General features: G+C 47.1%; 1 protein-coding gene across 2 annotated transcripts; it reads right to left on the bottom strand.

Annotated features, from left to right (window-relative positions):
• Positions 1-314: 314 nt before the first annotated feature.
• On the bottom strand, positions 315-11,510 carry UHRF1 (ubiquitin like with PHD and ring finger domains 1; the record flags this gene model as incomplete). Of its 2 annotated transcripts, none has more annotated exons than XM_082297856.1 (16): positions 315-461; positions 1,051-1,149; positions 1,437-1,594; positions 1,707-1,827; positions 2,183-2,320; positions 2,423-2,585; positions 3,123-3,229; positions 3,782-3,886; positions 4,652-4,759; positions 4,834-4,957; positions 5,739-5,925; positions 6,096-6,202; positions 6,938-7,153; positions 7,549-7,721; positions 8,467-8,730; positions 11,358-11,510. In XM_082297856.1, the coding sequence occupies 16 exons, from the start codon at positions 11,508-11,510 to the stop codon at positions 315-317; spliced, it is 2,370 nt and encodes a 789-aa protein (XP_082153982.1). The 2 variants fall into 2 exon arrangements, with proteins under 2 accessions (XP_082153982.1, XP_082153981.1); XM_082297855.1 differs by having other exon boundaries at positions 1,716-1,827.
• Positions 11,511-11,822: the final 312 nt, after the last annotated feature.

Here is an 11,822-nt window from a genome sequence, read left to right as displayed (position 1 = left end):
CTCACCGGAAGCACTTTCAGTCCATTAGAAACAAATAATTCTGTGCTGATGAATGGCAGGTTTGAAGGGATGAAAAAAAACCAAAAATGCGAAGTTCAACATAGAGAACAAAAACAAAATCCACGAACATACAAAAGGATAATCCTTGGAGTTTACAGTTTTTTTAAAACCAAGGAAGACTTAAAATCGTTTGGGGGGGGGGCGTGGGAGAAAACACAGACTACCATTTTTTTGTTTTAAATTAAGCCCAGGGGTAGGTTTGGGGGGAGGGAGGGAGGGGGGAGGGAGGCAGGAGGGAGAAGTGCTTTGGGGGATCACCGGCCGCTGCCGTAGCCAGGGAAGAGCTGGGTGAGGACGCTCTGCAGGGCCTCGTTCACCTCCATGCTGTAGCTGCGGCCCAGCTCGTAGCGGCACGCGGGACAGCTGAACACCGAGGCCTTGAAGGACCTGTCCAGGCAGTCCTGGGGACAGAAGCCAGCAGGGGTCAGGGATGGGGAGTTTGGCTCATCCGGCACAGCCCGGACACAGTGAGACAGCCCCGAGATTCCTGGGAAAGGCCCAGAGCAGTGCGAGGCAGGAGGAGGGAACAAGAGCACTGCACTCCAGGACTAATTCCTGCTGGACACAGCAGAGATCAGGGAATTCCAGCCTGCTTTGGGTTGGAAGCACCTCAAAGCCCACCCAGTGCCACCCCTGCCATGTCAGGGACACCTCCCACTGTCCCAGGCTGCTCCAAGCCCCAATGTCCAGCCTGGCCTTGGGCACTGCCAGGGATCCAGGGGCAGCCCCAGCTGCTCTGGGCACCCTGTGCCAGGGCCTGCCCACCCTGCCAGGGAACAATTCCTTCCCAAGATCCCATCCAGCCCTGCCCTCTGGCACTGGGAAGCCACTCCCTGTGTCCTGTCCCTCCAGGGACTTCTCCAAAGTCCCTCTAAACCTGACTCACGATAAAGGACTAATTCCTGGCAAAAAATTCCAAACAAACCAACCCCCCTCCCTGTCAGCACCAAGGAGGCAGCTCCAGGCCCAGCCCAGCAGAGCCCAGCCCACCTTGCAGACGTTGTGTTGGCAGACAGTGGTGACTGGCCGGAACACGACCTCCTGACAGCAAATACACAGAAAGGCCTCCTCCACTTTATTGAGAAATTTCTGCAAAGAGAGCATTCAAATCAACTTAGTGCTACTACTCCCTGAAAAACACATAAATCCACCCAAAACCCCACCCATTAAATGCAAGGGATTGCTTTGATCATAGAAAGATTTTCAACGAATCTTAATATGCAAACACCAGTCCCATTAAACCTGCTGGGGATGTTTACACTAAAATAAAATCATTTTAGGTCTGAGGCTGTTCTTTAACTTGGCCAAGGGTTTGTGTCTGGGGACACTGCAAGTACAGCTGTCCCTTTATTTCTGGGGAAAAGGGCCCAATGTACCGGTCCGTCTTTGAGAGCTTCTAGGACTTCATTCCACAGTTTTTCGTTGGCTTCATCACTTTTTATAAGAGATTTCTGCTGGGATGTCAGCTTGTATGGCTCAACTTTCGTTTTCTTTGGAGTCCCTGCTGGGGAGGTGACGAGTTTCTCCTCCCCACCTGAAAGAAAACACAAAGATTTTTTTTAAACAGCCAACCAAGAAAACACCAGAAAAGAGCAACCAAGTAAAACGCACAAAACCTCCAAGGCTTTCTCTTTCCACTTGCCTACTCCACAAACCTGCTGATTTCCTTTTCCTCTTCCCTTTCCCCGGGGTATCAAACTCATCATCTCCATTATTTTCTTTTTCCTTATCTTTGTTTGCAACAGCTTCCAAATATCCTTCAGGATACTGCAGGGAAACAAAACAAAGAGCATCCAATGCAAACACACCAGGTCAGACTTGCAGACCAAGACAGGTCCACAACTGACCTCTGGAGACCTGCTCCAGGGGCAGCTTTAATCTATTTTAAGCAACAGATCCCTGCTCTAAGCACTAATGCAGCCTATAGAATTTCCATACAAAAAAAAAAAGGTGAGCTTTGTCCTTTTAGTCTCCTGATGTACAAAAACAAACAACACAGCAGACTGGAAGCATTTGTGTCCCTCTCAGTCTCAATTTTTACCTAAGGATCATCCTCAGTAAGAACAGAAAAATCCCTGCTCTCCATCAAGTTTGGAGTCCAGGTGATGCCCCAAGGCAGTACCTGCATTGTCAGGCCAAGTTTTTTCATCCTGTCCTTTCCCTCTTTGGTCCAAGGAGCAGGTTCTTCATCATCCCTTCTAAGCAGGTAACGCCACACTAGAAACCCAGATTTCCCTGTTTCAGGCCAGTATTTCACAACCTGAAAAAGTCAGAGCAAGTCCATCACACTCTGTAAAAACCCCCTTGGCCATAACCACATCATCTTTTCCTAACTCAGCCAGCAAATCCCAGCCCTCCTTACCTTGTAAATGCCATCGTATCTGTTGCCCTCCACAGGAGCGTACTTGCTGTGTTTGCCTCCCTTGACGTTCCTGACCACCCGCACCGGCTTCCCCGCCCGCCAGTCCTTGGCCTCAGCCCCGTACTTGTCGTTGATGGGGGCACTGCAGTTCAGAGCCAGGGCTCTGCAAGAGAGGCCAGAGTTCAGTGTATTTGCCTTAAATACCAGCACTGCCATGGAACCTGTGTAACACTGACACCTCTGCACTCCTTGAACCTCCTGATGGGGGCACATCTTAAACAGCTGATTACTCCTGGCATTACCCTAATGCACCAGCATAGATCACTTCCTCCACTCAAGTCCAGGCTTATCTGTAAGAGTAACAGCTCAGAATTACAAATGGTCTGGTCTCCCAAGGTGACCAGTGACTGCAAATGTCTTCAGAAGAGAGCAGAGCTCCTACCCCAATTTACTGCTCTGTTCCCTACGTTTCAGCCAGTATTGCATGTGACACGAACACCACTCACAGTTCTGTCCCAGTACAGTGCACTGAAAGGACCATTCCCATTGTGCAACTGATTGCAGCCTAAACCACAGCCCAGACCCAATTTTGACAGTTTTTCCACTGAGTCAGCTTCCTTGGATGCAAACAGGCCAAACAATTCCTCATGCTGACAGACTGCCAGGTCTGAGGGTAGAATGGAGCACAAACGTTGCCAACCTGTTCATGTTGGTGAGTTTCTGATCACAGGACTGCTCTGCCGTGCGTTTGTTCCCAGAGAGGTCTCGCCCTCCACTCCCTGTGTATGTGAAGGAATTCCCATGATCCTGAAATGAACACGGATGGCTTTGACACAGTCACAAAAAGAAATCAATAAAAGCAGAAGAGTCTTTTAACCAGGTAGGGTATACCTGCGGGGTAGTCTCAAAAAAGGAAAGATGCTTCCTGTGTTTAAGCTCCCAGTCTGGGCCAGTCTCTGGCTCTCCCTCAGGCTGCCAGGAGAGGAGGCCAGGGTGACAATGTCTTGTCACAACTCTGAGCAGTGCAAGGACCCCTGAGCAGCCCAGGGCTCACACAGGATCTGCTGGAAGTGAACAGCTGGCAGCACAGCCTGTGGGATTGTTCAAACTGTGGTTGCAAGGGAGACCTTGGAAAGTCTGGGACCAAAAGCTGACATAGGGATATTAAACTGGGTTTAGATGATCCTGTGGCTCAGGTTGTCACAGATTACTGTAGTTTTTCCTTGCCTCATTTCCTTCTGAAGAAAATAAGTGAAGATGGGCACGTGTTTAATGTAGAGTGCAAAAAGTAATGAATGCCAAACCTTTGTTTTAACAAGTTTGTTTGGTTCTGTGCATAAATAATCAGAATCCACTCACTATGTCATCTTCATATCCTCCTGCCAGCACCAAGGAATAGGCCCCATCGTTGCTCCTGCCGTGAATCCCTGCCACGTGGGGCCTGTGCACCCCGGACTCGCTCACCTGGAAAACAAAAATGGGTTTGGAAGGCAACTGCTCTCAAAGGGCCCCACACAGGACTGGGCCTGGAGCTGAACTAACTGTGCTATTTCACATTTGCTTTCCACGTATCACAGGGTGAAACTGCTCTCACCATTATCCTCAAAACAGCTCCAGCCAGAAGAAAAATAAAAATGCCTCTAAAAAAATAAGCCATTAACTGTATCAATAAATTGAACACATAGATAAGGTTTGTGATGCAAATCTAAAACTTTGGCTATTTCTTACTGAAATTGTTTATAAAAAGGCTCCAGGTACTTAAGAATAATACAGATATTAAATATTTGTATAAAGGTTTGAAAGGGTTGTAATAGCAGCTTTCCCTCAATACTCACAAACAAGATCTGGATAGGCCAGTGCTTTTTTCTCCCCCAACTTTCTAACAGGATGAGAAACCTTCTGTTTCATATAAGTGGATATTTGAGACACCCTTACCAGAGCACACTACACACCTCCAGGACAAACTACTGGAAACAAATATATTTCCTTTGGGTTTTCTGAGTTACCAAAAAGAGCACTAAAGCAAAATAAACCAGCACTTGATGGGCCCAGACAATGCAGCATTAGTTATGGAACACTTGATCCAGACAAAGCCAGAATTCTTTTCCTTCTGCACTTCCATATCCAGTGACACACGCATTTCCAGATTAACTGTTTCAGGTTTCTTGTAAGAGCTGGATCATTCCCATTTTTCCCCACAGTAGGTCAGGCCAGGATTCAGCCTCATACCTGAACTCTGAATTTCCACATGGTGCCAACAGGAATGCCAGGAATTGGTCCATAGTGGTTGGAAGGGACAATGGTGCATTCCTTGGTGCGCCCAACACACGCCATGCCCTGGGCAGAGAGCAGGATCAGCCAAGAGCCCAAATGATCAAACAAAATTCCAAGTAAAACAGCTTTGGACTGACCTTTCCCCAGTCTCTCCGGGAGGAGGAATTAGCAGATGCCATCTTTTGTTTCTTTTTACTTTCTTTTAATTTCTCTCCTGCTAAAACCACCTCACTTGCATCATTTCGACATTCAGGGCAATACCTAAAGTCAGGGAAAATTAACAAGTAGCAAAGCCTTCAGTTAGGAGAATTTCCTCCAAACATAGCGAGCTATGTTACAATTTCCCCATGTGAAACCAGACAGGACATGGAAACACCTCCATACAGGAATTTGACCTACAACAGCTCCTGTCCTTGCACCAGGCACTGCAGATGTGTCAGGAAAGAGCTATGATATAAAATCATTGTATAAGATGTTGAAACAGGACAGAGGGAATAAAGCAGTGCATTTCACTAACTGTGTCTATTGAAAGATATATTTCACCATCCACATCTCTCACTGTACATGTTTCATTTTCAAACCAGCCTGATCTGATGATGAGGCCTGGAACCTGCCTGCACTGGCCCATAAAAGCCACTGCACAAGTGAAGCTTCCCAACATCAGGTTCTCATTTGGTCCTCTTTGAGTCCCAGACTGGTTTGAGTGGGAAGGGACCTTAAAGCTTGTCTTGTCCCACCCCGTGCCATGGCAGGGACACCTTCCACTATCCCAGGTTGCTCCAGCCCTGGCCTCAGGCAGGTACGTGAATTAAGCATCTAGATCCCAAAACTAGGAAAAGGAGTGTGCAAGCCACCTGGCTTAAAACCTACTCTCATTAAGCTCAAGAAAAGCTAAGCAGTTGTACCAAAAACAACCCCAAAACATACATACCCCTATACAGCCACAATATGGCCACTGGAGGGCAGCTTCAAGGCCCGGACCTCACTCTGTGCTCCTAATTAGATGTACTTGTGACACCCCACAAACCTCCTCAGAACTTACCAGTCCTCATCATCTGGAATTCTGCTGAGGGGAGGGTTGAGGCAGTAGATGTGGAAGGCCATGTCACACTCATCACACATGAGCTGCTTATCTGGATCCTGCTTCCCTCCACAGATGTGACAAGCACAGACCCTGCAGGTCTTGTTTGGGTTGTCCTTGCAGGCTTTACACACAGGTCCACTCTGTCCTGTGGGCAAACAGAAACCACACTCAGCAAGTGCCAAGATCCACTGGAAATGGTCAAAGGAGGCACAACTAAATGTGTCTTGGAACTCTTAATCCTTTGATCCTCACAGAGGCAACTGGCAGAACATCACAAGGTAAGACAGACATGCAAGAACTCCACATCAGACTCACGTTTTGGGGTACCAAGACTGATGGGAGAAGCAGTGCCTGGCTCTTCAATTTTATAGATTTCATCCACTAATATAATTGTGCAGTCATTCAAGGAATCACCAGCTTCCCTAGAAGAAGTTGAGAAAAGAGATCAGACTTCATCCCACAGCTCATGTTCACAACTGTGCATGCATCAGACTGCTCTGCTACTAAAAATCAAATCATTTCCATGCAATTAGAATTAACCCCATCTTGTCTCAGGGAGAATCCAGGCACTTGTAGCATTTCAATTATCTAGAGTGACTGTTCCCCCTGTCCCCAAATATATTTCAGACTAATTCTTCTCATATTTTATAGCTAAAAAGTCAAAATCACTGCGGTGCAAGGAAAAAGGAGGAATATTCTGGAAACTCTGTCAAAATTACCTGAAACTTAAAAAAACATGTCCTTTTTTTCCTGAAGTCGAGAGTCTCCTTCAGGAGAGAACTGGAATGATTTTTCATCACCTTTATAAAGTGAGAGTTCATTCTACATCATCCTATCTCCACAAAATACTACACTGCAGTTTTTGTAAAGCCATTAATGGATAATTAACACATAAACAGTAATTTGCCTCATGGCTTTGCATCCTTTCAGCATTAAGTGAATCCATGGATCAGCATCCCTTAAAGTGTCCAGTTCCTCAGTGGAAGCTAATCAGAACTGCAGTATGCTGAAGTTAATCACCCAAAAAGGACAGGACACTTCTCATCCGTCCCCAGCACTTCTGTTGCACCATTCTTTGCCAGCAGAGTCACTCAGACCTCAGAAAGCCGAGGCAGTGTTGGGGAATTCCATTTATTCCATGTTAAGAACTTGCTTACCCAAGTAATATCTTTGCATTGAGCTCCCTGGTCATTTTTGTTTCTCTTTTTTGCAGGATCTCAGCATCATACCAGAACCCCCTCTCCTTTGGTTCATCAGGGTTGTAGTTGACCATCACCACCTGCCCCACCTCCAGCTGGTGCCACTTCAGGATGGTCCGTGCCCGAGCCCGCACGTTACTGGAGCTCATCTGCACCACCCCATTCTCTGGATAACTTGAAGGGAGCAACAGAGAACAGAAATCCGATTCAACATCAGTTTTGAGGAGTAACAGGTTTTATGCAGACAGGCTGATTTTGCTGAGCAACACAAGGATAAAATCTCCTTCTCCCACACAGACACAGCCAGAACCAACCATTCTGACTTTGCTACTGTTGCCTCCCTTTAACACTTGGACACCAGCATTTCCTATGAATGCTGGTACCCATAAAGAAAAGATTCCAGCCCCCTGGAATTCTAACTGTAAAACCTTACAGTTACCAGGGCTCAATGACATCATTACTATGTCACTGCCCAGTTCTGTTTTAATTTGTGCAATATCTGCAATAAAATTTCTCATCAACAACATGATCCAAATGACTTTATTGGCCAAGAAGGCAACAAAACTCACTCTTCATATTTCACATGATAAATTACATCTTCTTCAGGGACAGCTGTGGGCTGGTCAGGATCTGTGCAGCTCTCAGTTGATTCACTGGTGGGTTTTTTCCTGGTTACATTCACAACCTGGGCTTCAAACCACGCCCCCATATCCGTGTCCCGAGCATCCACCAAGTCATTGATCTACACAGAGCAAAGTGTACAGCTCACCAAAAGGGATTTGCAAATTAAGCATTCATTTCCAATCTACTTGAAGATTTAACCATCTCAGGAACTGCACTGTTATCAAGATATTTAATTGATCACCTTAAGAATTAAGATTTCCTCTGCTTTCCTGGTCCTGTTGTGCAGCCCTACAGTCTGCTTAGGTTGAATTTGTAAGGTTATAAATCCATTCTACACCAGCACACATAAAACCAGCCTTGTTATCAAGCCCAAACCATTATTGGCTAGTCTGTAACAGAGTTTCAAAGTGTCTTGCTCATAGTCTGGCAAAGACATCGCTAGATCTGTAATAAAATCCATTGAAACAGAGGAGTAAAATAATTCTGAACAGCTGCTTGAGACTTTCTTTTGTTCATTCAAGAAAAGTTTCAGCTTTGACAAATGTAGTGACTCCAAGCAAAAATATTGGGAAAATTTTTAAAAAATCAAACCAGACACTCTAAATGCTTTTTTTTTTTTTTAATCAATTAATGTATTGTAGTTTCAGTTGAAAAAAACTAAATATTTTGACCTACAGCATGTTGCATTTAATTGGTTTGTGGGTTGGTTGGTATTTTTGTCTTTGTTGTTGGAGGGTTTGAGAGGAAGAATGGAACTGCCCACACAATTGGGGTATGAAAGATTTTCAGCAACTCCCCACCACAGAGGAACAATTCCCCTGGCAAGGCGCAGTTCTGAGGGCTCTCCGTTTGTGAGGACCCACCTTGTAGAGGCCGAAGCCGGGGTCGGTCCAGTCGGGCTGAGCTGCCGTGCCGGGCTGTCCCTCCAGCTCCAGGGCACCCTCCCCGTTGTGGGAGCTTTTGTCGGACTCGCTGGGGCCGGAGCCGCAGCCGGAGTCGGTGTCCGAGAGCTCCGAGTCCTTCTCCTTGCTCCCAGCAGGCAGCACGGCCGGGCTTTGTCTGACCAGCAGTTGAACAATATCATTCAGCCCCACGCTGTAATCGAACAGGGAGTGACCATCTTCCATCTGCAGGGAAAGCACCAAACCATCTGGTTATTGCCTCCATCGGGGCTGACTCCAACCACCCATCGAGCTCAGACTGGCTCTGCCCGCCAAGATCGACCACGTGGCTTTAAAACCTTTATCAGCCACTAACTGGGCCCTCCTTCTCTCTTATCCCTGCTATTTAAATGTTCTTTTTTCAATCACCCCGCAACCTGCGAGAGCAAGGCTTTCATGCTGCCCTGGACTTGCTACCCAGCCTCTATGAGATCTGGAAAAGTTTTCAGCACATTCCCTAGAAACATCAACTAAACAACTACAGATCCCCCACATTCTCATCAGGATTCAAAGAAAATTCCACACTACCTACAAACTCAAAAGGAAATAATTTCTTCCTCAATTCAGACACATCCCAAATGCTAATGCAGACTGGTCTTTGTATTTTAATTGTGCGTGATCCAGATCATTGTTACACCACCTCCATTAATTGTAGCATTAAGTAGAAGCCAAAGAGTTAATCACACACTCATCTCCCAGCAAACACACATTTTTTCCATTGAAAGTAAAATCAAAAAAGATTCAATTCAACTTGAAACTACCCAATTGCTCTTTAGCATAGCCAGGTGTGTCCTAATTTCACACCCTCTCTAATTTTAAGAGTTTATCTAGAGTTATATGCAAGTTTGGCACGGTTTGTAGTCAAATCAAGACCTAGTCCCTGCAAAAAGAGAAGTGCAGAGGGAGAAAGAGGTCCCTCAATAACCTCTCAAGAGCGCTAAGGAGCACAATCATTTTAGAGTTAACATGCAAGGCTGGAGCCCACGGAGCAGTCAGAAGTTCAGACAAGCTTCCCCACATATTTAAGGTCTGACTAAGAAATTATACAGGAAATGATCATCCCCTTCCAGCCCAAACCACCAGAAAAAGCAGTCCCTGGAGCTTTGTTCTCTATCGGGGGGAAGCAGAGCAAAACCACAAAAATCTACACTTCACAGGAATCAGTATGATAATCCAATTCTGATTTATGGCATCAAATGGCTATGGAACAATCCCTGGAAATCTGACTGCACAGGAAGAGATCTGAGCATTTTGCTGGTTTAGAGATGAAAACTCCTCGAGCTATGTAAGAACACACCAGAAACTGGTTGTTTCTTCTTAACCAAGAGACAATGTCACCCACATGGAAACAACACCAGCACAGGACTCAGTGACAACAGGTGCAAATCGAAATGGAAGAGCACAGGAACAGGACAGGAAACCACAGGAGTTCAAAGCACAGCCGGAAAGAAGAGCCCGGGACTGAAGACAAACCTCTAACAAAGGAGGCAGGTTTTAACTACCAGCTAATTTTCTAACCCCATTTAAAAATGTTCATGAGTACGAAATTGAACATTTCCAGGGATCCCAAAAGCCAGACAAAGCACAGTGGGAACAGGGCCTAAGAGAGGCTGGATCACGCTGGGGAACCTTTCTGCCTGAACTAAGGAATACTGGAACCGCAGGAGGAGGGATTCCCTTTGTAGGGCAAGTGCATCCTGACAGAGAAGTCACCGCTTCTCCTGAAAATCTGTTTTACCCCGGTTGTCTGCACAGACTTCAGGGTAAGGCTGACAAGTGGCACCTGCCCTGAACCAATCCCCTCTTATCACTTGATTTACAACACAAATGGGTAATTAATGCATTTAACCCAACAGAAAGGTGCGTTACACCCAACAGCCCTTCAGAGGTGTTACACCATCCTACAAGCCTCTTTTTATATTAGAACTGGTACCTGAGCTTAGATTGAGGCTAGTCCAGGTGTATTTCCATGTTCTACAGCCACACCTGCTAATTACAGAGTACAGTTAGCACAAGACTGCCTAAAACAGAAAGAAAAGCAACTAGAAAAAATTGTCCATCTCTAGCCAACTCAGTATCTCACTGATTTTTCTGAAATTAAATCCTCTGATCAACCAACCACCAGATCAGGAGTTTCCCTCACACGAAGGTTTAGCAGCATAGGATTAGGCAGAATATAGCAACTGTATTTTAAAATGGTTTTGATCGACTTCAGTGCTAATTTAGTTACATTATTAACTCACAGGAAAGAAAACAGTTGTACAACAGCGATTGTAAACGTATTATTGAGAACATAATACACCACTGAGCCACACTCAAGTGCTCTGTACTTAGTGAGAATTTGACATGAGAGCCGAAGAATTTCAAAATCATGACTTGCTTATCCCAATTTACAAAGAAAAATGAGATCTTCACGGCTCTCAGAGAGGTGAAACGTGCAAGGCTCAAAAACATTAAGCACTTTAAAGACCATAAAATTACTGGTAATTTTCAGACACTTCATAAAGGCGATGTCAAGGCAGAAGAGCAACACATTAGATGGAAAATAGTAAGGGAAAGTAAGAATAAAGGCTACTCTGCAGCTGGCTCCTCTCCTTGCAAGCCCACGGGAGGAGCAGCGCGGGAGGGAGCCGGGGGATCACTAGATGGCAGCAAAACCCCTCATTTCCACGCAATTAAAAATAAATAAATTAAAATATCCGTCCTCAGCTGGAGGGGGAGATGAGCGGGGGGGAGGACGGGGCCGGGCGGGGGTGTCCGTGCGCCGCGCTGCTGCCGGTCCGAGGCTGTCAATCACCCCGCCGCGCCGGTACCTGCTTGCCGCGGTAGAAGAGCCGCTGCCGCTGGGGCTCCACGCCGAACACCTCGTGTATCCGCAGGCGCAGCCCCTCCACCTTGGTGAGCTTGGAGAGCGAGTCGACGCGGTGCGTCTCGCTGCCGTCCATGGTGCGCACCTGGATCCACATGGCGCCGGTCCTGCCCCGGGAATGGGGACCGCGCTCAGGCGGCGGCACCGGCGGGGCGGGCCCGGGGCCCCGCGGCCGCGCCGCCCTCACGCGCCCGCCGCACGCCATTGGCCGGCGGCCTGGCCGGCTCGGGCGCTGATTGGCTGCGGGGAACAAGTCCCGCCCCCCCACGCGGGAGCCTAACGGCTCCGCTCGCGCCGACCGTATCTCGCGCCACAATTGAAACCCGCCCGCCGCGCCCACGCGCCAAGTCTCGCGCGATCATGCAAATGAGAGATGGGATAAAGGGGGGCGGGGGGAGCGCGTGGTCTT

This window comes from Coloeus monedula (assembly GCF_965178545.1).
Source record: "Coloeus monedula genome assembly, chromosome: 27".
Classification (NCBI taxonomy): domain Eukaryota; kingdom Metazoa; phylum Chordata; class Aves; order Passeriformes; family Corvidae; genus Coloeus; species Coloeus monedula.
Note: the sequence above shows the minus strand (reverse complement) of the source record. Positions and strands in the feature narration are given on the sequence as shown.